The 27,060-nt window shown below is 40.8% G+C and overlaps 1 protein-coding gene across 1 annotated transcript in view; it reads left to right on the top strand.

Moving 5' to 3' along the window:
• ndufs4 (NADH:ubiquinone oxidoreductase subunit S4) overlaps positions 1–27,060 on the top strand; it is a 45,373-nt gene that overhangs the window by 1,299 nt on the left and 17,014 nt on the right. Inside the window, exon 2 of the mRNA XM_021622252.3 lies at positions 8,014–8,092. Within this exon, the coding sequence (XP_021477927.1) occupies positions 8,014–8,092 (79 nt within the window). The remainder of the gene's footprint in view (positions 1–8,013; positions 8,093–27,060) is intronic.

Raw genomic sequence — 27,060 nt, 5'->3', positions numbered from 1 at the left:
GCTCAAAAAGCCTCAAATTTATGAGACACGGTAGCGATGACACCATAGGCCTTGTTGAGCTCTACACCAGACGGGATGCTCTTGCCAGCAGACTTGAGTTCCAACATATATGCTGCGGTGTGTATGGGCTTCAGGCAGAAGTCTTCACGCCTTTTGATATATTTCAGAACTGCAGTTTCCTCTGCTTGGAGCAACAGTGAAGTGGGCAGAGCAGTACGGATTTATTATCTTACATCTGCAAGCAGAGTCTGAACGTCAGACTGGATGGCATTGTCCTGTTCAATCCGTGCACTGGCTACTGCTATAGGTTTCAGGCTGCTTACCGCTCTCTCCCAAAATACATCATCCTGGAGGATCCTCTTGATGTTGATGTCCATATTGACAGACTGAGATATGGCCATGTCTAGGAGACTATTAAACATCATAACAACACCACCCCAATGGGTGTTGCTGGGCAGATTTAATGTGGTGCTCTTATTCTTCTCACTTTGCTTGGTGAGGTAGATTGTTGCTATAACTTGATGACCCTTCACATACATAACCATTTCCTTGGCTCTCTTGTAGAGTTGGGGAAATGTTTTCAGTGCCACGATGTCCTTGAGGAGCAGATTCAATGCATGAGCAGTACATCCAATGGGTGGGATGTGAGGGTAGGACTCCTCCCACTTTAAATCAAGCAGCCTTCATGTTCACAGCATTGTCTGTCACTAGTGCAAATACCTTATGTGGTCCAAGGTCATTGATGACTGCCTTCAGCTCATTTGCAATGTAGAGACCAGTGTGTCTGTTGTCCTTTGTGTCTGTGCTCTTGTAGACTACTGGTTGAGGGGCGGAGATGTAGTTAATTATTCCTTGCCCACGAACATTCAACCACCCATTAGAGATGATTGCAATACAGTCTGCTTTCTCTATGATTTGCTGGACCTTCACTTGAGCTCTGAACTCTGCATCTAGCAAATGAGTAGAGAAAGCATGTCTGGTTGGAGGGGTGTATGCTGGGTAAAGAACATTCAGAAATCTCTTCCATTACACATTGCCTGTGAGCATCAGATGTGAACCAGTTGCATACACAGCTCGAGCAAGACATTCATCAGCATTCATCAGCATTTCTCTGACTATGTTCCTCCATTGAGACAAAACAACTTGATTCCAGGAGGACCATGAGCTGTTGCTATCGATAAGATGTCTGATTCATAATTTTCACCTTGAATAGATGTAGAATTTTGTCAGAGGTTGCTTGTTGTGAGCGTCTGTTTCATCTACTTTGTGCATGACACATACTTTTTCCAATAATTGTTTACAAACAGATTATTTCACTTATAACTCTATCACAATTCCAGTGGGTCAGAAGTTTACATACACTAAGTTGACTGTGCCTTTAAACAGCTTGGAAAATTCCAGAAAATTGTCATGGCTTTAGAAGCTTCTGATAGGCTTATTGACATCATTTGAGTCAATTGGAGGTGTACCTGTGGATGTATTTCAAGGCCTACATTCAAACGCAGTGCCGCTTAGCTTGATATCATGGGAAAATCAAAAGAAATCAGCCAAGACCTCAGAAAAAAAAAATTGTAGACCTCCACAAGTCTGGTTCATCCATTGGAGCAATTAAAGATACAAATAAAAAAAAAGTACTTTTATTTATTTATCTAGGCAAGTCAGTTAAGAACAAATTCTTATTTTCAATGACGGCCTAGGAACAGTGGGTTAACTGCCTGTTCAGGGGCAGAACGACAGATTTGTACCTTGTCCGCTCGGGGGTTTGAACTTGCAACCTTCTGGTTACTAGTCCAATGCTCTAACCACTAGGCTACCCTACTGCCCCAAATACTTGAAGGTACCACGTTCATCTGTACAAATACATGGGACCACGCAGCCTCCATACCGCTCAGGAAGGAGACAAATTCTGTCTCCTAGAGATGAATGTACTTTGGTGCGAAAAGTGCAAATCAATCCCAGAACAACAGCAAAGAACCTTGTGAAGATGCTGGATAAAACGGGTACAAAAGTATCTATATCCACAGTAAAATGAGTCCTATATCAACATAACCTGAAAGGCCGCTCGGCAAGGAAGAAGCCACTGCTCCAAAATCACCATTAAAAAAGCACGGGGGTGGCAGCATCATGTTGTGGGGGTGCTTTGCTGCAGGAGGGACTGGTCCACTTCACAAAATCGATGGCATCATGAGGCAGGAAAATTATGTGTATATATTGAAGCATCATCTCATTACATCAGTTACATCTTGGTTGCAAATGGATCTTGCAAATGGACAATGACCCCAAGCAGACTTCCAAAGTTGTGGCAAAATGGCTTAAGGACAACAAAGTCAAGGTATTATAGTGGCCATAACAAAGCCCTGATCTCAATCCTTTTGTAAATGTGTGGACAGAACTGAAAAAGTGTGTGCGAGCAAGGAGGCCTACAAACCTGACTCAGTTACACCAGCTCTGTCAGGAGGAATGGGCCAAAATGCACTCAGCTTGTGGAAGGCTACCCAAAATGTTTGCCCCAAGTTAAACAATTTAAAGTCATTAGTTATTCTGCTCTCTGGCACACTCAGATGAGAGTGCTCTGAAATCGGTGTAGATAGCCAGAGCGAATTTACGAATGCATTACGACAATGCCGCTAAGCTAAGAATGACTTGAATAATCAATTCAATACACTTTGTGTCGTTAGATAGCATATAGTTAATATACTGGCAAGTTCGATGTATCAGTAGCCAACTAACGTTAGGTAGCTAGCTAACATACCGGTACATCCTGCTGTTATGATATGCGATTCGTAAGGACAGCGTAGCTAACAAATTGTCAGCCAACATAAGTTACACGTTATCTGAAAAGTCATTGCTTTATTACATTGCTCAACATTTTTACATTTGTCATTAGTTAAAGCAATGATTTTGTATCAGACTTCGGCTGCATATTTTCTTCAAATCTGAAAATTTAGTGAAGCCATGCCCATTTTCGGGAAGAATTGCATTATGGGCCCTAAAAGCACGGAAATAGTGTCCACTGCATGTATACTACATATTCAATTTCTGTCGCAAATAGTATGTTAGTGTAGTTAGTATTCAAACACACCTAAGGACTTTCGTGGTTGGAGTCATAACATGTTCGAATCCCCGAGCTGACAAGGTACAAATCTGTCAACTCTGCCCCTGAACAGGCAGTTAACCTGTTCCTAGGCCGTCTTAACCGACTTGCCTAGTTAAATAAAGGTTAAAAAAAAAACAACTACTGAAGACATTGGCGGTAACTCAGGCCCCGTAATAGGGTTAGAGGCAGAGAATCCCGGCGTAGAGGAGTGAACCCGCCCAGGCAGACACAGCAAGGGCAGTTTGGTGCTCCAGTGCCTTTCCGTTCACCATCACACCCCTCGACCAGACTACACTCAATCATAGGACCTACTGAAGAGATGAATCTTCAGTAAAGACTTAAAGATCAAGACCGAGTCTGCATCTCTCACATGGATAGGCAGACCATTCCATAAAAATGGAGCTCTATAGGAGAAAGCTTAGAAATTCTAGGGACGGTAAGGAGGCCTGCGTCTGGTGACCGTAGCGTACGTGTAGGTATGTACGGCAGGGCCATATCGGAAAGATGGGTAGGAGCAAGCCCATGTAACACTTTGTAGGCTTGCCATAAAACCTTGAAATCAGCCCTTGCCTTATCAGGAAACCAGTGTAGAGAGGCTAGCACTGGTGTAATATGATCACATTTTTTTTGGGGGGGGGTTCTAGTCCAAGAATCTAGCAGCCGTGTTTAGCACTAACTGAAGTTTATTTAGTGCTTTATCCGGGTAATCGGAGAGTAGAGCATTGCAGTAGTCTAACCTACAAGTGGCCAAAAACATGGATACATTTTTCAGCATTTGTTTTAGGACAAAGTTTCAGATTTTTTTTGCAATGTTATGTAGATGGGAAAACAACGTTTTTAGTTAATCAAGTTACTGACTGACTAGGATCATTCTTCTTTGTGTTTTTGGAGGTGATTCAAAGGGAGTTAAATCACTAGAAAAGCAGCAATGCAGACAGACCAGGGAGAATTGAGCATGAGATGGAGTGAGTACAGTAAATCCTGTCTAACCATTGGACCTGGATAATATGCTGACATCACACAAGCAGACTGCCATAGTGAAGGAGGTTTACCCAGTGGAGGAGGAGGTTTACCCAGTGGAGGAGGAGGTTTACCCAGTGGAGGAGGAGGTTTACCCAGTGGAGGAGGAGGTTTACCCAGTGGAGGAGGAGGTTTACCCAGTGGAGGAGGAGGTTTACCCAGTGGAGGAGGAGGTTTACCCAGTGCAGCTTACTTCTCTGTGCTCTGGAGAGATCGCAGGTAGTGGGTCAGAAGGCTCTAGAGGTCCTTGGACCAGTCACACTCTGTAGCACCCGGAGAGAGATGGATAGAGGTAGGGAGTGTGCTTGAAAGAGAGCTCTCACCTACTACTGGCTCAGGGCCTCCTGGCTAACCCTCTAATTCATCTCTACTGGCTCAGGGCCTCCTGCTTAACCCTATAATCGGTCCCCACTGGCCCAGGGCCTCCTGCCTAACCCTCTAATTGGTCTCCACTGGCCCAGTGCCTCCTGCCTAACCCTCTAATCGGTCTCCACTGGCCCAGGGCCTCCTGCCTAACCCTCTAATTGGTCTCCACTGGCTCAGGGCCTCCTGCCTAACCCGGTAATTGGTCTCCACTGGCCCAGGCCCTCCTGCCTAACCAAATCAAATCAAATGTATTTATATAGCCCTTCGTACATCAGCTGATATCTCAAAGTGCTGTACAGAAACCCTGCCTAAAACCCCCAAACAGCAAGCAATGCCGGTGTAGAAGCACGGATGTCTCTCTGACAGGAATTTACTCCAGGAGTAGAATGTTGTATGGGGTCTAGGTCTTCTCCACTTCTTATGAGTGTAGTATTAACTCTTGAAATTTCTATCATTTGTATTTATTTAACTAGGCAGGTCAGATGACGACAAATTCTTATTTACAATAACCGCCAAACCCAGACGACACTGGGCCGCCCTAAAGGACTCTCAATCACGTCCGGTTGTGATACAGCTTGGATAATGCAATGTGAAGGAAACAATTGTATCATGACTTAGTGGCACGGAGTGGTCCATGTTCCTGCTGACCTGCTGATAGCACGAAGTGGTCCATGTTCCTGCTGATAGCACGGAGTTGTCCATGTTGCTGCTGATAGCACGGAGTGCTTCATGTTCCTTCTGATAGCGAGCCTCGACCTGGATGCGCCTGTAAATGACGTCAGAGCTGTCGTCACTAGTTACCACAGCCACAAAGTTTTATATCCCGGCCTATTTCTAAATTTTCTCTACTTTAAAATCGGATAAAAAAAATAAAAAAACTTAAGCCTAACCTTTTACTGAAACTTTTAAATTAAGACCAAAAACATATTTCTTTCATGAATTTTCACGATTTGGGCAATTTTGACTCTGTGACTGTGGTAACAACAGCGCTGATAGCTTAAAAAATATATATTTTTTTATAAATATGCACAACATTTTGTGATAAAGATTATGACATAATGACATGGTATCCATGTACAGAGGATCAAAGACGGATCAGATACGCACATGTGGAGGGGGGGGGGGGGGTGTTAAAGTGAATTATGGCCGTTAACTTAACTCAGCAAAAGCTTTAGCTAGTTAACTTGATTGTGTTATAGTCTCACTCGTCTCCGCCATCTCCTTGGAGCGCAGTGCTGTGACATCTGGATCTCTGTGCCGTCCTATTCCGTCCCAGGTTGTGTAGGTCGTCAACCATCAGGTCCGGCCATTTTGACTTTCCTCTTGAGAGTGGTCAGTTAGAGGGGGGAGGGAGGGGGGTGACTCCAGAGATGTGATCGCCATCTGCCTACTGTCATAATGAGTTGATCTAGTTATTAATGTGCATCGTAAACGTGTTTCCCGTTTCACCCTACATATGAACAGGGTGATTCACGTCTAGCCTTGCCATGGAAACGTACCTGTAAAACATTTTATGGTAGGCCTATTTTAAATTCAAAGAACCCGTAGTGTGATTATCCATGTCTGATTGGTCATCTGTAGCCTGTACATCTGATTGGTCATCTATAGCCTGTACATCTGATTGGTCATCTGTAGGATATAGCCTGTACATCTGATTGGTCATCTATAGCCTGTACATCTGATTGGTCATCTATAGCCTTTACATCTGATTGGTCATCTATAGCCTGTACATCTGATTGGTCATCTATAGCCTGTACATCTGATTGGTCATCTATAGCCTGTACATCTGATTGGTCATCTATAGCCTGTACATCTGATTGGTCATCTATAGCCTGTACATCTGATTGGTCATCTATAGCCTGTACATCTGATTGGTCATCTATAGCCTGTACATCTGATTGGTCATCTATAGCCTGTACATCTGATTGGTCATCTATAGCCTTTACATCTGATTGGTCATCTATAGCCTTTACATCTGATTGGTCATCTATAGCCTTTACATCTGATTGGTCATCTATAGCCTTTACATCTGATTGGTCATCTATAGCCTGTACATCTGATTGGTCATCTATAGCCTGTACATCTGATTGGTCATCTATAGCCTATAGCCTGTACATCTGATTGGTCATCTGTAGCCTGTACATCTGATTGGTCATCTATAGCCTGTACATCTGATTGGTCATCTATAGCCTGTACATCTGATTGGTCATCTATAGCCTTTACATCTGATTGGTCATCTGTAGCCTGTACATCTGATTGGTCATCTATAGCCTGTACATCTGATTGGTCATCTGTAGGATATAGCCTGTACATCTGATTGGTCATCTGTAGCCTTTACATCTGATTGGTCATCTATAGCCTGTACATCTGATTGGTCATCTATAGCCTATAGCCTGTACATCTGATTGGTCATCTATAGCCTGTACATCTGATTGGTCATCTATAGCCTGTTCATCTGATTGGTCATCTATAGCCTGTACATCTGATTGGTCATCTGTAGCCTGTACATCTGATTGGTCATCTGTAGCCTGTACATCTGATTGGTCATCTGTAGCCTGTACATCTGATTGGTCATCCGTAGCCTATAGCCTGTACGTTGTCCCCGGATTTTGGGAGCGTTCCCTGCCAATTCAGCTGGGTCTTATTCACTAGGAAGCAAACAGGCTGAAATGGCAAGGGACCTACCTGACTTTGTCCAATAAACTATTTTATTTTTTCCGTAAACAAAACATTTTTGCTACAGTGTGCACCAATGAATATGACCCATTCAATAGTCTTATTTAACCAGGCTATCAACGGGCTGGTCTTCCATGGACTAACACAGACGGGCAAATCTACCTCCCTGGCTGGCCACTGGGCTGTTTTTGTGACAAGCTAATAGCCAGTAGGCCACTTTGTTCACTTCTCACAGAACCGCCCCAGTTCTTGCCCCACTGACTCAGTCGCCATGGTTTGACCAGGACATTGTTGGCTGGCTAGGCTTCCTGGTTGTTTCATGACAAGCCAGCAATGTTCACTACTCCACACAGAGCCATCCCAGTCCTTCCTTAGGCACTCGGTGGCGGTGAGCCGACATAAAATGTGGTCTGCCGTCAACTCATCAGCAGACCTGGGTTCAAAGGTTATTTGACATTGTTCAGATACTTTTGCTGGGCTTGATTGATTGTGCGATGGAACCGATTGAATAATTTAAACAGCCCAAACCCCTCCCATTTTGGCATTCCAGACAGGCTTGGGGCAAATGCTGTGTTTTGAAATATGCCAAATATGGGTTGAACCCAGCAGGTCCGTCTGGTTAACAGGCAAGCAGGAGCCAGAGACTCACCAGACAGAACTAATGGGGAAGGAAAATAACCCCCCCCCGTCTGTCTCCTTTCACTGTTTCCTTCCCTCCTTTCTTCTCCTCCGCTGAGTCCTCCAAGACAGTTAATTGTCATTTAAGTTCCTAACTTGTTTGCGTAATGTTGTGAGTGTGTGTGTGTGATTCTTTGCCATGAACAGTCTTCTAACTTCCTGCGTTGCCATTGCAGGTCGGTGAGCCTGTCGGGATGTAGGCTGGCAGAGAAAGCAGGACAAGAGACCCAACTGATCACCGTGGACGAGAAGCTGGTGAGTAATAGGCTACACACACACACACACACACACACACTTCCTGCTCAACGTGTCTGTCTACATGACAGTATCTCTCGTGTGACGGCGTCCAACTCTGCTCTCACGGTGTCCCCCACCTCCGTGTGTCACGCCATCCACGTCTCACGACATCAGTTGTGTGTTAGCCTAGTTCCACACATGAATGGAACAGATCAGTTGTTTTATAAATATAATTGTAAATGTCATCAAACAGATTAGAAATATCACAGCCTGTTTTAAACAGTCCCCCCCCCCCCCCCCCCCCAGAAGGTTGTCTCCCCCAACACATTAGATCATACAGAGCTCTCAAGTCAAAGGCTAATTTCATGTTTCTAGAAATCCAAGGTCTTCACCGTCGTCCTTCTCATCTTCGTTGTATAACATAAACATTGATTAGCAAGCCTCTGGTGTGCTTTGAACATACTGTACCAAGGCTGGCTGTGTTTTTATAAGAACATTATTATTTTACACTGCAGGTGAAGTAATGGGGAGATAAGATGGGAGGCTGGTGTAAGTGGATGGATGTTGTGTTCTTCCCAGTCTCTGAGCTGGCCACCCTGGCACAGACAGAGAAAGGTGAAGTAATGGGGAGATAAGATGGGAGGGAGGCTGGTGTAAGTGGATGGATGTTGTGTTCTTCCCAGTCCCTGAGCTGGCCACCCTGGCACAGACAGAGAAAGCCTTTGACCGGCACAGGGCCCGGCTACATCCAAATGGTACCTTGTTCCCAATGGGCCGCCTGGTCAAATGTAGTGGCATTTATATAAGGAATTGGGTCCCATTTAGAGAAGCAGCCTCTCCGTCTGTCTGTCTCTCCTCAGTCCTCACAGCAGGAGACACGGTGAAGAGAAAAGGGGACCAAAGAATGAACGGGGGACTCATTCAGCCACTTGCATTCATTCTCACGCAGAAGACGGTGCTTCAGCATTGTGGGCCACAGAGATTTTTCATTGTGGTGGAGAGAGAAGCTTAAAGGGGCAATCCGCAAATGTTAAATTTTTTTCCCCCAACACTGTTTCAAATTGTTAAAAGCGGGAGGGATGAGGCTGGAGAAATGTAACCACTCTCAAATTCATAGACAGAGATATGGATGCAAGGACTGACCATCCATGATATCAACAATTATAGTTTCAACCATGTTTTGAGGCTATAGAATGTTTGTTTACGTTTAATTTGTTTACAAACGTTGGAATAAAACAAGCTTATATTTTGGGTAGTGACGTGATGCGACAGTTGAACTAAGATCATGATGCATTTGTTTTAAGTTATATTCTTTTAAGAATCATTTTGTAGATTTCATTCATTTTATAAGTCGAGAAGTTGTCGTAGAAACTGCAGATTGACCATTTTAATGCTCAGTCAGACTGACCAGAGAGAGGACAGGAGGATATAATGGGACTGGCCAATCGGACGTAAAAATGTTAACGTTTCAGTCATATAGCAGACGCTCTTATGCAGAGTGACTTGCAGTCAGTTCATTCGTCTTAAGATAGCTAGGTGGGACAACCACATCACAGGCATAGTGAAGACACTTCCTCAATAAAGTAGCTTATCAGCAAAGTCAGAGCTAGAAAGGCGGGGGGGGGGGGTGGTGCAAGTGTTTGTTCAGGAAAGATGTTTTTTAAATATCTTTTGAGTGGGGGTGTCAAGGTAAAGAAGGGTATTATTTAAGAAACACTTTGAAGAGGTAGGGTTTAAGATGTTTTCAGGAAGATGGGCAGGGACTCTGCTCTCCTAGCTTCAGGGAGAAGCTGGTTCCACCATTGGAGTGTCAGGACAGAGAAGCGCTTTAACTGGGCTGAGCGGGAGCTGCCTTCCCGTAGGGGTGGGATGGCCAAGAGACCTAAGGTGGCAGAATGGAGTGCTCGGTTTGGGTTGTTGTCCAGGGTCACGCCAAGGTCCTTTGCACTGTCTGAGGCGACACTGGAGTTGTCAACCGTGACGGAGAGGTCTTTAAGCTTGCAGGCCTTCCCTGGGAGGAAGAGCAGCTCTGTCTTGTCGAGGTTGAGCTTGAGGTGGTTTACCGACATCCAAGTTGAGATATCTGCCAGGAACGCAGAGATGCATGTCGCCACTTGATTGTCAGATTGACGTAAGGTGAAAAGTAGTTGAGGTCCATCCACATAGCAATGATATGAGGCCATGTGAGGATATGACAGAGCTGAGTGACTTGGTGTATAGAGTGAAGAGGACAGGGCCTAGAACTGAACCCTGGGGGACACCAGTAGTGAGAGTATGTGGAGAGGATCTGTGTCTGCACCACATCACCTGGTAGGAGCGGCCTGCCAGGTAGGATGCAATCCAGGAGTGTGCAGAGCCTGAGACGCCCAGCCCTGAGAGGGTGGAGAGGAGGATCTGATAGAACCTGAGACGCCCAGCCCTGAGAGGGTGGAGAGGAGGATCTGATAGAGCCTGAGACGCCCAGCCCTGAGAGGGTGGAGAGGAGGATCTGATAGAGCCTGAGACACCCAGCCCTGAGAGGGTGGAGAGGAGGATCTGATAGAGCCTGAGACACCCAGCCCTGAGAGGGTGAAGAGGAGGATCTGATAGAGCCTGAGACACCCAGCCCTGAGAGGGTGGAGAGGAGGATCTGATAGAGCCTGAGACACCCAGCCCTGAGAGGGTGGAGAGGAGGATCTGATAGAGCCTGAGACACCCAGCCCTGAGAGGGTGGAGAGGAGGATCTGATAGAGCCTGAGACACCCAGCCCTGAGAGGGTGGAGAGGAGGATCTGATAGAGCCTGAGACACCCAGCCCTGAGAGGGTGGAGAGGAGGATCTGATAGAGCCTGAGACACACAGCCCTGAGAGGGTGGAGAGGAGGATCTGATAGAGCCTGAGACACCCAGCCCTGAGAGGGTGGAGAGGAGGATCTGATAGAGCCTGAGACGCCCAGCCCTGAGATGGTGGAGAGGAGGATCTGATGGTTCACTGTGTCCAAGGCAGCGGATAGATTTAGGAGGATGAGAAGAGAGGAGAGAGAGTCAGCTTTGGCAGAGCAGAGAGACTGTGACACAGAGAAGAGCAGTATCCGTTCAGTGACCCGTTTTTTGGAACCTAACTGGTTAGGGTCAAGATCGTTCTGGATGAGAGACGGCATGCTCAAGTGTTTTGAAAAGAAAAGTCTCCAGAGATGGTCTGGAGGAGGGGATTGGGTAGAGTGGGCAGGTTGTCAGGCAGCCAGACCTCACTAGTCACAGGATTTCATCTGGAGAGAGAGGTTTTATTTTGATTTATTGAACCTTTTATTTAACTAGGCAAGTCCATTAAGAACAAGTTCTTATTTACAATGGTGGCCTACCGGGGAACAGTGGGTTAACTGTCTTGTTCAGGGGCAGAACAACATATTTTTACCGTGTCCGGGGATTCGATCGAGCAACCTTTCGGTTACAGTAAAGACAAGGTCAAGCGTATTGCCTTGTGAATTGGAAGGGATTAGGAAATGGTGAGGTCAAGAGGCAAGGACGCGACAGCGAGAGCTGGAAAGAAGTGAATCGAAGGCAGACGTCGGGAGGTTGAAGTTGCCAAGTACGAAGAGCAGTGAGCCATCGTCAGGAAATGAGTTTATCAAGGTGTCGAGCTCATTGAGGAACTCTCCGAGGGCACCTGGTGGGTGATAGATGACAACACTGTTACGCTTGAGTGGACAAAGGACAGCGACAGCATGGAATTCAAATGAGGAGATGGACATGTGAGAGAGGGAGAAAAGACAATCTCCAGTTAGGAGAAATGATTAGCCCTGTGCCACCACCGCGACGATGACCAGATGCTCTCGGACTATGAGAGAAAACGTAGTCAGATTAAGAAAGAGCAGCTGGAGTAACCGTATTCTCTGGGGTGATCCATGTCTCCCATCAGGGCCAAAAAGTCTAGGGACTGAAGGTCAGCATTGGCTGAGATGAACTCTGCGATGTTAAACGCAGATCAGCACTTCCTGAGCGCTGCCAGAGACCAGGAATTGCACATGGGTTGTGCTCTCAGGGTACACTAAATTTATAAGGGTTGCAGCCAAGGGGTGTGGAGCGTCTGTAAAGCCTACAGGGAGAGGCGCAAATAGGTTGCCAAACACACACCTAGTTGCCAAAGCGGCAGAAGATCAAAATGACAATCTGTAAATAACTAGGTAAGGTACTGAAGTCCGAGTGGAACCTTCCTCTCTTTTCTTCCTGCAGCAACTCGGCAGAACCGTCTTTGTTTTGGCGACAGTCTTTAGTTTTTACCAACGAGACCTCCACTGACACGACTGCCGTGGAGAGAACACTATTTGCCAGTTGCCTAGCAGAGGTGAAGTACACACCACCCAGACAGACAGGCGGTATACTGGGACTGGCTCGACAGACAGGAAACTATACTGGGACTGGTCAGTCAAACATACAGACAGGAGACTGACTATACTGGGACTGGTCAGTCAGACAGACAGGAGACTATACTCTATACTGGGACTGGCCTCACAGACAGACAGGAGGCCTTACTGGGACTGGCTCGACAGACAGACAGGAGACCTTACTGGGACTGGCCCCACAGACAGACAGGAGGCTATAGTGGGACTGGTTAGACAGACAGACTATACTCTATACTGGGACTGGCCCCACAGACAGACAGGAGGCTATAGTGGGACTAGTTAGACACAGACAGGAGGCCTTAGTGGGAATAGACAGACAGGAAACTATACTGGGACTGGTCAGTCAGACAAACAGACTGGAGACTGACTATACTGGGACTAGTCAGACAGACAGGAGACTACACTGGGACTAGTCAGACAGACAGGAGACTACACTGGGACTAGTCAGACAGACAGGAGACTACACTGGGACTAGTCAGACAGACAGGAGACTACACTGGGACTAGTCAGACAGACGGGAGACTGACTATACTGGGACTAGTCAGACAGACGGGAGACTGACTATACTGGGACTAGTCAGACAGACGGGAGACTGACTATACTGGGACTAGTCAGACAGACAGGGGACTACACTGGGACTAGTCAGACAGACAGGGGGCCTTACTGGGACTAGTCAGACAGACAGGAGAATATACTGGGACTAGTCAGACAGACAGGAGAATATACTGGGACTAGTCAGACAGGAGACTACACTACTAGTTAATTGAACGGTTAGAATAATCATTACATTTCCATTATTCTAACTCTATAGTTCCATTATTCTAACTCTATAGTTCCATTATTCTAACTCTATAGTTCCATTATTCTAACTCTATAGTTCCATTATTCTAACTCTATAGTTCCATTATTCTAACTCTATAGTTCCATTATTCTAACTCTATAGTTCCATTATTCTAACTCTATAGTTCCATTATTCTAACTCTATAGTTCCATTATTCTAACTCTATAGTTCCATTATTCTAACTCTATAGTTCCATTATTCTAACTCTATAGTTCCATTATTCTAACTCTATAGTTCCATTATTCTAACTCTATAGTTCCATTATTCTAACTCTATAGTTCCATTATTCTAACTCTATAGTTCCATTATTCTAACTCTATAGTTCCATTATTCTAACTCTATAGTTCCATTATTCTAACTCTATAGTTCCATTATTCTAACTCTATAGTTCCATTATTCTAACTCTACAGTTCCATTATTCTAACTCTATAGTTCCATTATTCTAACTCTATAGTTCCATTATTCTAACTCTATAGTTCCATTATTCTAACTCTATAGTTCCATTATTCTAACTCTACAGTTCCATTATTCTAACTCTATAGTTCCATTATTCTAACTCTATAGTTCCATTATTCTAACTCTATAGTTCCATTATTCTAACTCTATAGTTCCATTATTCTAACTCTATAGTTCCATTATTCTAACTCTATAGTTCCATTATTCTAACTCTATAGTTCCATTATTCTAACTCTATAGTTCCATTATTCTAACTCTATAGTTCCATTATTCTAACTCTATAGTTCCATTATTCTAACTCTATAGTTCCATTATTCTAACTCTATAGTTCCATTATTCTAACTCTATAGTTCCATTATTCTAACTCTATAGTTCCATTATTCTAACTCTATAGTTCCATTATTCTAACTCTATAGTTCCATTATTCTAACTCTATAGTTCCATTATTCTAACTCTATAGTTCCATTATTCTAACTCTATAGTTCCATTATTCTAACTCTATAGTTCCATTATTCTAACTCTATAGTTCCATTATTCTAACTCTATAGTTCCATTATTCTAACTCTATAGTTCCATTATTCTAACTCTATAGTTCCATTATTCTAACTCTATAGTTCCATTATTCTAACTCTATAGTTCCATTATTCTAACTCTATAGTTCCATTATTCTAACTCTATAGTTCCATTATTCTAACTCTATAGTTCCATTATTCTAACTCTATAGTTCCATTATTCTAACTCTATAGTTCCATTATTCTAACTCTATAGTTCCATTATTCTAACTCTATAGTTCCATTATTCTAACTCTATAGTTCCATTATTCTAACTCTATAGTTCCATTATTCTAACTCTATAGTTCCATTATTCTAACTCTATAGTTCCATTATTCTAACTCTATAGTTCCATTATTCTAACTCTATAGTTCCATTATTCTAACTCTATAGTTCCATTATTCTAACTCTATAGTTCCATTATTCTAACTCTATAGTTCCATTATTCTAACTCTATAGTTCCATTATTCTAACTCTATAGTTCCATTATTCTAACTCTATAGTTCCATTATTCTAACTCTATAGTTCCATTATTCTAACTCTATAGTTCCATTATTCTAACTCTATAGTTCCATTATTCTAACTCTATAGTTCCATTATTCTAACTCTATAGTTCCATTATTCTAACTCTATAGTTCCATTATTCTAACTCTATAGTTCCATTATTCTAACTCTATAGTTCCATTATTCTAACTCTATAGTTCCATTATTCTAACTCTATAGTTCCATTATTCTAACTCTATAGTTCCATTATTCTAACTCTATAGTTCCATTATTCTAACTCTATAGTTCCATTATTCTAACTCTATAGTTCCATTATTCTAACTCTATAGTTCCATTATTCTAACTCTATAGTTCCATTATTCTAACTCTATAGTTCCATTATTCTAACTCTATAGTTCCATTATTCTAACTCTATAGTTCCATTATTCTAACTCTATAGTTCCATTATTCTAACTCTATAGTTCCATTATTCTAACTCTATAGTTCCATTATTCTAACTCTATAGTTCCATTATTCTAACTCTATAGTTCCATTATTCTAACTCTATAGTTCCATTATTCTAACTCTATAGTTCCATTATTCTAACTCTATAGTTCCATTATTCTAACTCTATAGTTCCATTATTCTAACTCTATAGTTCCATTATTCTAACTCTATAGTTCCATTATTCTAACTCTATAGTTCCATTATTCTAACTCTATAGTTCCATTATTCTAACTCTATAGTTCCATTATTCTAACTCTATAGTTCCATTATTCTAACTCTATAGTTCCATTATTCTAACTCTATAGTTCCATTATTCTAACTCTATAGTTCCATTATTCTAACTCTATAGTTCCATTATTCTAACTCTATAGTTCCATTATTCTAACTCTATAGTTCCATTATTCTAACTCTATAGTTCCATTATTCTAACTCTATAGTTCCATTATTCTAACTCTATAGTTCCATTATTCTAACTCTATAGTTCCATTATTCTAACTCTATAGTTCCATTATTCTAACTCTATAGTTCCATTATTCTAACTCTATAGTTCCATTATTCTAACTCTACAGTTCCATTATTCTAACTCTACAGTTCCATTATTCTAACTCTATAGTTCCATTATTCTAACTCTATAGTTCCATTATTCTAACTCTATAGTTCCATTATTCTAACTCTACAGTTCCATTATTCTAACTCTACAGTTCCATTATTCTAACTCTACAGTTCCATTATTCTAACTCTACAGTTCCATTATTCTAACTCTATAGTTCCATTATTCTAACTCTATAGTTCCATTATTCTAACTCTATAGTTCCATTATTCTAACTCTATAGTTCCATTATTCTAACTCTATAGTTCCATTATTCTAACTCTATAGTTCCATTATTCTAACTCTATAGTTCCATTATTCTAACTCTATAGTTCCATTATTCTAACTCTATAGTTCCATTATTCTAACTCTATAGTTCCATTATTCTAACTCTATAGTTCCATTATTCTAACTCTATAGTTCCATTATTCTAACTCTATAGTTCCATTATTCTAACTCTATAGTTCCATTATTCTAACTCTATAGTTCCATTATTCTAACTCTATAGTTCCATTATTCTAACTCTATAGTTCCATTATTCTAACTCTATAGTTCCATTATTCTAACTCTATAGTTCCATTATTCTAACTCTATAGTTCCATTATTCTAACTCTATAGTTCCATTATTCTAACTCTATAGTTCCATTATTCTAACTCTATAGTTCCATTATTCTAACTCTATAGTTCCATTATTCTAACTCTATAGTTCCATTATTCTAACTCTATAGTTCCATTATTCTAACTCTATAGTTCCATTATTCTAACTCTACAGTTCCATTATTCTAACTCTACAGTTCCATTATTCTAACTCTACAGTTCCATTATTCTAACTCTACAGTTCCATTATTCTAACTCTATAGTTCCATTATTCTAACTCTACAGTTCCATTATTCTAACTCTACAGTTCCATTATTCTAACTCTACAGTTCCATTATTCTAACTCTATAGTTCCATTATTCTAACTCTATAGTTCCATTATTCTAACTCTATAGTTCCATTATTCTAACTCTATAGTTCCATTATTCTAACTCTATAGTTCCATTATTCTAACTCTATAGTTCCATTATTCTAACTCTATAGTTCCATTATTCTAACTCTATAGTTCCATTATTCTAACTCTATAGTTCCATTATTCTAACTCTATAGTTCCATTATTCTAACTCTATAGTTCCATTATTCTAACTCTATAGTTCCATTATTCTAACTCTATAGTTCCATTATTCTAACTCTATAGTTCCATTATTCTAACTCTATAGTTCCATTATTCTAACTCTATAGTTCCATTATTCTAACTCTATAGTTCCATTATTCTAACTCTATAGTTCCATTATTCTAACTCTATAGTTCCATTATTATAACTCTATAGTTCCATTATTCTAACTCTATAGTTCCATTATTCTAACTCTATAGTTCCATTATTCTAACTCTATAGTTCCATTATTCTAACTCTATAGTTCCATTATTCTAACTCTATAGTTCCATTATTCTAACTCTATAGTTCCATTATTCTAACTCTATAGTTCCATTATTCTAACTCTATAGTTCCATTATTCTAACTCTATAGTTCCATTATTCTAACTCTATAGTTCCATTATTCTAACTCTATAGTTCCATTATTCTAACTCTATAGTTCCATTATTCTAACTCTATAGTTCCATTATTCTAACTCTATAGTTCCATTATTCTAACTCTATAGTTCCATTATTCTAACTCTATAGTTCCATTATTCTAACTCTATAGTTCCATTATTCTAACTCTATAGTTCCATTATTCTAACTCTATAGTTCCATTATTCTAACTCTATAGTTCCATTATTCTAACTCTATAGTTCCATTATTCTAACTCTATAGTTCCATTATTCTAACTCTATAGTTCCATTATTCTAACTCTATAGTTCCATTATTCTAACTCTATAGTTCCATTATTCTAACTCTATAGTTCCATTATTCTAACTCTATAGTTCCATTATTCTAACTCTATAGTTCCATTATTCTAACTCTATAGTTCCATTATTCTAACTCTATAGTTCCATTATTCTAACTCTATAGTTCCATTATTCTAACTCTATAGTTCCATTATTCTAACTCTATAGTTCCATTATTCTAACTCTATAGTTCCATTATTCTAACTCTATAGTTCCATTATTCTAACTCTATAGTTCCATTATTCTAACTCTATAGTTCCATTATTCTAACTCTATAGTTCCATTATTCTAACTCTATAGTTCCATTATTCTAACTCTATAGTTCCATTATTCTAACTCTATAGTTCCATTATTCTAACTCTATAGTTCCATTATTCTAACTCTATAGTTCCATTATTCTAACTCTATAGTTCCATTATTCTAACTCTATAGTTCCATTATTCTAACTCTATAGTTCCATTATTCTAACTCTATAGTTCCATTATTCTAACTCTATAGTTCCATTATTCTAACTCTATAGTTCCATTATTCTAACTCTATAGTTCCATTATTCTAACTCTATAGTTCCATTATTCTAACTCTATAGTTCCATTATTCTAACTCTATAGTTCCATTATTCTAACTCTATAGTTCCATTATTCTAACTCTATAGTTCCATTATTCTAACTCTATAGTTCCATTATTCTAACTCTATAGTTCCATTATTCTAACTCTATAGTTCCATTATTCTAACTCTATAGTTCCATTATTCTAACTCTATAGTTCCATTATTCTAACTCTATAGTTCCATTATTCTAACTCTATAGTTCCATTATTCTAACTCTATAGTTCCATTATTCTAACTCTATAGTTCCATTATTCTAACTCTATAGTTCCATTATTCTAACTCTATAGTTCCATTATTCTAACTCTATAGTTCCATTATTCTAACTCTATAGTTCCATTATTCTAACTCTATAGTTCCATTATTCTAACTCTATAGTTCCATTATTCTAACTCTATAGTTCCATTATTCTAACTCTATAGTTCCATTATTCTAACTCTATAGTTCCATTATTCTAACTCTATAGTTCCATTATTCTAACTCTATAGTTCCATTATTCTAACTCTATAGTTCCATTATTCTAACTCTATAGTTCCATTATTCTAACTCTATAGTTCCATTATTCTAACTCTATAGTTCCATTATTCTAACTCTATAGTTCCATTATTCTAACTCTATAGTTCCATTATTCTAACTCTATAGTTCCATTATTCTAACTCTATAGTTCCATTATTCTAACTCTATAGTTCCATTATTCTAACTCTATAGTTCCATTATTCTAACTCTATAGTTCCATTATTCTAACTCTATAGTTCCATTATTCTAACTCTATAGTTCCATTATTCTAACTCTATAGTTCCATTATTCTAACTCTATAGTTCCATTATTCTAACTCTATAGTTCCATTATTCTAACTCTATAGTTCCATTATTCTAACTCTATAGTTCCATTATTCTAACTCTATAGTTCCATTATTCTAACTCTATAGTTCCATTATTCTAACTCTATAGTTCCATTATTCTAACTCTATAGTTCCATTATTCTAACTCTATAGTTCCATTATTCTAACTCTATAGTTCCATTATTCTAACTCTATAGTTCCATTATTCTAACTCTATAGTTCCATTATTCTAACTCTATAGTTCCATTATTCTAACTCTATAGTTCCATTATTCTAACTCTATAGTTCCATTATTCTAACTCTATAGTTCCATTATTCTAACTCTATAGTTCCATTATTCTAACTCTATAGTTCCATTATTCTAACTCTATAGTTCCATTATTCTAACTCTATAGTTCCATTATTCTAACTCTATAGTTCCATTATTCTAACTCTATAGTTCCATTATTCTAACTCTATAGTTCCATTATTCTAACTCTATAGTTCCATTATTCTAACTCTATAGTTCCATTATTCTAACTCTATAGTTCCATTATTCTAACTCTATAGTTCCATTATTCTAACTCTATAGTTCCATTATTCTAACTCTATAGTTCCATTATTCTAACTCTACAGTTCCATTATTCTAACTCTACAGTTCCATTATTCTAACTCTACAGTTCCATTATTCTAACTCTACAGTTCCATTATTCTAACTCTATAGTTCCATTATTCTAACTCTATAGTTCCATTATTCTAACTCTATAGTTCCATTATTCTAACTCTATAGTTCCATTATTCTAACTCTATAGTTCCATTATTCTAACTCTATAGTTCCATTATTCTAACTCTATAGTTCCATTATTCTAACTCTATAGTTCCATTATTCTAACTCTATAGTTCCATTATTCTAACTCTATAGTTCCATTATTCTAACTCTATAGTTCCATTATTCTAACTCTATAGTTCCATTATTCTAACTCTATAGTTCCATTATTCTAACTCTATAGTTCCATTATTCTAACTCTATAGTTCCATTATTCTAACTCTACAGTGGATAGCACTTTGAATATGTTGTTTCACATGACAACGAATTAATAAACCAGGGAAGAATTATTAACACGGTAGGAACCAAAAGTTTGTCAGTGTTTCCAGGTGACCCTAACTAGATGTTACATTACATTCTAGAACGCCAGAGCAGAGCATCATCTCACCAACGTTGTTGCGTCCATCTGACCACGAAGAGGTGAGCGGTAAAGAAAATGCTCGTGACACCTTGGTGGAGTCAGTGATCTCTCCTTCAGTGACGGGGCCCGTGGGGCTTGGCGTGATTAGAGGCATGTAGCAGGAGAGGGACAGAAAGAACTCGTGTAGCAAATTCAACCTATAAGAAGTGATCTATGCTCCCCGGGGTGGCGTATCACATTTTAACAAACCACACCATTGAAATACCGTTATAGAAGGTCAATTTAAAAATAACAAAACTCAAACCTGTTCCGTTTTTAAAATATTTTTCTCAAAAATCCTGTTAGGCAGAGGGAGGGAGACTTACCGTCCTTGCCCTTCCCTCCCCTGCTCCCCCCCCCTGCTCTCCCCCGCCCTCCCTTCCCCGGCTCTGCCCTCCGCCGACCCACTTTTGTTAGTAATTACTGTTTGATTTAGCATGCTGTGGTACTCCAGGACCCGGCTGACAGGCTGGCCACTGATACACAGCTTGACATGAAATGTCTGCTCTCTCTACAAGCAGGCTGACTGGCCCTGCAGCCCCCTCTACTCAACCAGCTAGTAGCTTACAGACACAGGCCTGGTCAGCTCAGCTAGGCGTAAAGGAGAGGCAGAAGCACTCTGCTTGATCTCTCTCTCTCTCTCTCTTTCTATCTCTGTTAGCGAGCTAGCACCCTCCTCTCCCTTCTCCGTTCACACAAAGACAAACCAATAACCTTAAAGCGCTTGTGAAGCTTTGTTCTAGTCTTCTAAAGTAAACTATGGTTTTATGGGAGGAGAGGATTGTGGGAGAGGAGTGGAGGATGTAACATTGACTAGGTATTTAGGACATGGTCCTTCAGTTCCAGCTGGTTTGTTTGGCATCAGTTGGCAGCCGTGACTAGTGTCCTGTCTGGTTGGTGACATTTTATTGTTATTTCATCCGGTTATCTTTGAAGTGCCTTTGCCACATATTTATGGAGAGACACTAGAGCTGATTTCTTTTCTCCCCCTTTTAACATTGTCCAAATGATGATGATGATGATTTATTATTTACGTAGACAGCAGGTGAGGCGGCAGTGGTTACTGTTGGGCCAGTAACTGAAACGTTGCTGGTTCGAATAGCTGAGTCGACAAGGTTAAATTGTCGGCTGTGCCCTTGAGCAAGGCACTTAACCCTAAAACAACACCTCTCATACTCCTCCGACATTTAGAAAACGCAACTTTTTATTCTTTCAGTGAAATACGGAACCGTTCCGTATTTTATCTAACGGGTGGCATCCATAAGTCTCTAAATATTGCTGTTACATTGTACAACCATCAATGTTATGTCATAATTACGTAAAATTCTGGCAAATTAGTTAGCAACGAGCCAGGCGGCCCAAACTGTTGCATATACCCTGACTCTGCTTACACTGAACGCAAGAGAAGTGACACAATTCCCTAGTTTATATTGCCTGCTAAAATGAATTTCTTTGAACTAAATAATAAAAAAATAATACTTCTGTGTATTGATTTTAAGAAAGGCGTTGATGTTTAGGGTTACTTACATTTGTACAGAGATTGTGTTTTCTTTCCCGCTCTTTTGTTAAATCATCCCCCCGTTTGACGAAGTTGGCTGTCTTTTGTTAGGAAGAAATGGTCTTCACACAGTTCGCAACGAGCCAGGCGGCCCAAACTGCTGCGTATACCCTGACTCTGTTGCACAGAACGCAAGATAAGTGACACAATTTCCCTAGCTAAAAGAAATTCATGTTAGCAGGCAATATTAACTAAATATGCAGGTTTAAAAATATATACTTGTTTTTTATTTTTATTTTAAGAAAGGCATTGATGTTTATGGTTAGGTACACACAGTGCTTTCTTTTTTTGCGAATGCGCTTGTTAAATCACCCGTTTGGCGAAGTAGGCTATGATTCAATCATTAACAGGCACCGCATCGATTTATATGCGACGCAGGACAAGCTAGTTACATTTGTAATATCATCAACCATGTGTAGTTAAAACTAGTGATTATGTTAAGATTGATAGTTTTTTATAAGATAAGTTTAATGCTAGCTAACAACTTACCTTGGCTCCTTGCTGCACTCACATAACAGGTAGTCAGTCAGCCTGCCACGCAGTCTCCAAAAATGCAGGTTACCGATTGTTATGAGAACTTGAAATCAGCCCTAATTAATCGGCCATTCCGATTAATCGGTCGACCTCTAGACAGGAGTAAAATGTCTGTCTGAAACTGAGCAGAGCATCTCTAGTCTGCAGCCTCTGCTGCTGCTCTGCTCACAACTTTTATTTTTTATTTGATTCATGGCTCAAAACCTACCTCTTTTATCAATGTCCACTTAGCAATGTCCACTCGGCAGTGTCCGCAATGTCCACTCGGCAGTGTCCGCAATGTCCACTCGGCAGTGTCCGCAATGTCCACTCGGCAGTGTCCGCAATGTCCACTCGGCAGTGTCCGCAATGTCCACTCGGCAGTGTCCGCAATGTCCACTCGGCAGTGTCCGCAATGTCCACTCGGCAGTGTCCGCAATGTCCACTCGGCAGTGTCCACAATGTCCACTCGGCAGTGTCCGCAATGTCCACTCGGCAGTGTCCACAATGTCCACTCGGCAGTGTCCACAAGAAGGTGGGCTTTATTGCCCTAACCATTTACCAAGTGATATGGTTATACTAGCATGTTAAGAAGATGAAAATGTCCAGCTATATCTCAGAACTTAAAACCTCTAGTGACACCCCATCCCGTGAACGGGATCGTTATCATCATCATCTGACACTAATTAGCATAACGCGACGGACATAAATCTTCCTAGAAAATATTCCTATTGATGAAAATCGCAAGTGAAATATATTGGAACACAGCTTAGCCTTTTGTTAATCACACTGTCGTCTCAGATTTTCAAAATATGCTCAACAGCCAAAGCTAGACAAGCATTTGTGTAAGTTTATCGATAGCCTAGCGTAGCATTATGCCTTGCTAGCAGCAGGCAAACTTGTCATGGAAATCAGAAAAGCAATCAAATTAAATCGTTTACCTTTGAACTTCGGATGTTTTCACTCACGAGACTCCCAGGTAGACAGACAAAGTTATTTTTTTCCCCAAAAAATATTATTTTTGTAGGCGAAATAGCGGCGTTTGTTCTTCACGTTTGGCTGAGAAATCGCCCGGAAATTGCGGTCACCACAATGCCGAAGAATATTCCAAATTAGCTCCATAATATCGACAGAAATATGGCAAATGTTGTTTAGAATCCATCCTCAAGGTGTTTTTCTAATATCTATTCGATAATATATCAGTCGGGACAATTCGTTTTTCACTCGGACCGATTGGAGTAATGGCTACCTCTGTATTTTACGCGAGAATCTCTCTCGGAGCCACCATGTGACCACTTACGCACTGTGGCTGCCTACGGCTATTCTTCAACAGAAATGCGTAAAACTACGCCACAATGCTGTAGACACCTTGGAGAATACGTAGAAAGCGTAAGCTGGTTGATAGCACATTCACAGCTGAATAGGGACTCATTGCAACGCAGCGCTTTCAAAACCTGGGGCACTTCCGGATTGGATTTTTCTCAGGCTTTCGCCTGGAACATCAATTCTGTTATACTCACAGACAATATCTTTACAGTTTTGGAAACGTTAGTGTTTTCTATCCAAAGCTGTCAATTATATGCATGTTCTAGCATCTTTTCCTGACAAAATATCCCGTTTTAAAACGGGAATGTTTTTTTTCCAAAAATGAAAATACTGCCCCCTAACACCAACAGGTTTAATGAAGTGGATGAGTCTGAGCTCTGAAGCCTCTCTGGAGTTATGAATACTCTGACACAACGGTCTTCGCTATCTCTGTCTGTCTGTGTCTCTCTGTCTGTGTCTCTCTGTCTGTGTCTCTCTGTCTGTGTCTCTCTGTCTGTGTCTCTCTGTCTGTGTCTCTGTCTGTGTCTCTGTCTGTGTCTCTCTGTCTGTGTCTCTCTGTCTGTGTCTCTCTGTCTGTGTCTCTCTGTCTGTGTCTCTCTGTCTGTGTCTCTCTGTCTGCGTCTCTCTGTCTGCGTCTCTCTGTCTGCGTCTCTCTGTCTGCGTCTCTCTGTCTGCGTCTCTCTGTCTGCGTCTCTCTGTCTGCGTCTCTCTGTCTGCGTCTCTCTGTCTGCGTCTCTCTGTCTGCGTCTCTCTGTCTGCGTCTCTCTACCTGTGTCTCTCTGTGTGTGTGATTGACAATGTGGACATAGAAGCGTGACTACCAGAGGAACACTGTCCTGTCCAGGGTATTTTTTAGAGTGATGAGTTAAGATCAGGGTTTGAATTCTCTAAGCCGGCCAGGGCCTGCCTAGCCTGCCTCGCTCTGGGGTAGGATGACATGCACTGGAGCATATTGCATTGATTCTCCCCTCTCTCGCTCTCACTCGCTCTCTAGACATATCAAGTGTCTGTTTTGTCTGGTTGCCTCCTTGTAGTGTGTGTGGGAATCTACCGGCTGGTGTGTAGAGTAGCCTAGCAGGTCAGAGGAGAGGCCTCTTTGATGGGGCCCTGGGACAAGAGGTTTATGTATGCTCCACTAAATAAGGATTTCATTTAGTTAACACACTTTCTACACAGAGAGAGGAGTGTTGTCTGAGCTGTGAAGGGTTGGAGGAAATGACAGGCCGTGGCTCGCTGGAGCATACGGTCTGATGTGTGGAAAACAGGAAATCTCCCAACCCCTTGTCTGTGGTAGTGCTAGTCACCCCTTGTCTGTGGTAGTGCTAGTCACCCCTTGTCTGTGGTAGTGCTAGTCACCCCTTGTCTGTGGTAGTAGTCACATAGCCAGGCTGTCTGTCGGCTCCTGTTTTTGCAGGTTTTCTTTTGGTTCTGTGATTTTGGGCCTTTTTTTTTAAAAGTTTGTTTGTAAAATCGGTCCATTCCACATGACACAATTTCATTTTTTAAAATTAAACAAATGTTTTTTTTCTCCTTCAGGATGTAATACTTGACTAGCTAGACGTTGTGGACTTTCTTCAGCTGAGTCCTAACAATATAATGAAGTGACAATGAGTGTTGTTTTGGCATGTCCCCTAAATGGCCCGCGGGTGTTTTCAATCTACCTTTAGGGGGTTGAAGAAGATCTGTATCATAGTAACCGTAGTAACTGTCGTAGTAACTGCCGTAGTAACTGCCGTAGTAACTGCCGTAGTAACTGTCGTAGTAACTGTCGTAGTAACTGTCGTAGTAACTGTCGTAGTAACTGTCGTAGTAACTGCCGTAGTAACTGTCGTAGTAACTGCCGTAGTAACTGCCGTAGTAACTGCCGTAGTAACTGCCGTAGTAACTGCCGTAGTAACTGCCGTAGTAACTGTCGTAGTAACTGTCGTAGTAACTGTCGTACGTAGTAACTGCCGTAGTAACTGTCGTAGTAACTGTCGTAGTAACTGTCGTAGTAACTGTCGTAGTAACTGTCGTACGTAGTAACTGCCGTAGTAACTGTCGTAGTAACTGTCGTAGTAACTGTCGTAGTAACTGTCGTAGTAACTGTCGTAGTAACTGTCGTATGTAGTAACTGCCGTAGTAACTGTCGTAGTAACTGTCGTAGTAACTGTCGTACGTAGTAACTGTCGTAGTAACTGTCGTAGTAACTGCCGTAGTAACTGTCGTAGTAACTGTCGTAGTAACTGTCGTAGTAACTGTCGTAGTAACTGTCGTAGTAACTGTCGTACGTAGTAACTGTCGTAGTAACTGTCGTAGTAACTGTCGTAGTAACTGCCGTAGTAACTGTCGTACGTAGTAACTGCCGTAGTAACTGTCGTAGTAACTGTCGTAGTAACTGTCGTACGTAGTAACTGTCGTAGTAACTGTCGTAGTAACTGTCGTAGTAACTGTCGTAGTAACTGTCGTAGTAACTGTCGTAGTAACTGCCGTAGTAACTGTCGTAGTAACTGCCGTAGTAACTGTCGTAGTAACTGTCGTAGTAACTGTCGTAGTAACTGTCTAGTAACTGTCGTAGTAACTGTTGTAGTAACAGTCGTAGTAACTGTCGTAGTAACAGCCGTAGTAACTGCCGTAGTAACTGTCGTAGTAACTGTCGTAGTAACTGTCGTAGTAACTGTCGTACGTAGTAACTGTCATAGTAACTGTCGTAGTAACTGTCGTAGTAACTGTCGTAGTAACTGTCGTAGTAACTGTCGTAGTAACTGTCGTAGTAACTGTCGTAGTAACTGTCGTAGTAACTGCCGTAGTAACTGCCGTAGTAACTGTCGTAGTAACTGTCGTACGTAGTAACTGTCGTAGTAACTGTCGTAGTAACTGCCGTAGTAACTGTCGTAGTAACTGTCGTAGTAACTGTCGTAGTAACTGTCGTAGTAACTGCCGTAGTAACTGTCGTAGTAACTGTCGTAGTAACTGCCGTAGTAACTGTCGTAGTAACTGTCGTAGTAACTGTCGTAGTAACTGTCGTAGTAACTGTCGTAGTAACTGTCGTAGTAACTGCCGTAGTAACTGCCGTAGTAACTGCCGTAGTAACTGTCGTACGTAGTAACTGTCGTAGTAACTGCCGTAGTAACTGTCGTAGTAACTGTCGTAGTAACTGTCGTAGTAACTGTCGTAGTAACTGTCGTACGTAGTAACTGTCGTACGTAGTAACTGTCGTAGTAACTGT

Source organism: Oncorhynchus mykiss, chromosome 11 (assembly GCF_057628025.1).
Source record: "Oncorhynchus mykiss isolate SJ-2025 chromosome 11, ASM5762802v1, whole genome shotgun sequence".
NCBI lineage: Eukaryota > Metazoa > Chordata > Actinopteri > Salmoniformes > Salmonidae > Oncorhynchus > Oncorhynchus mykiss.
The sequence above is the reverse complement of the archived record's forward strand: the minus strand, read 5'-3'. Positions and strand labels throughout refer to the sequence as shown.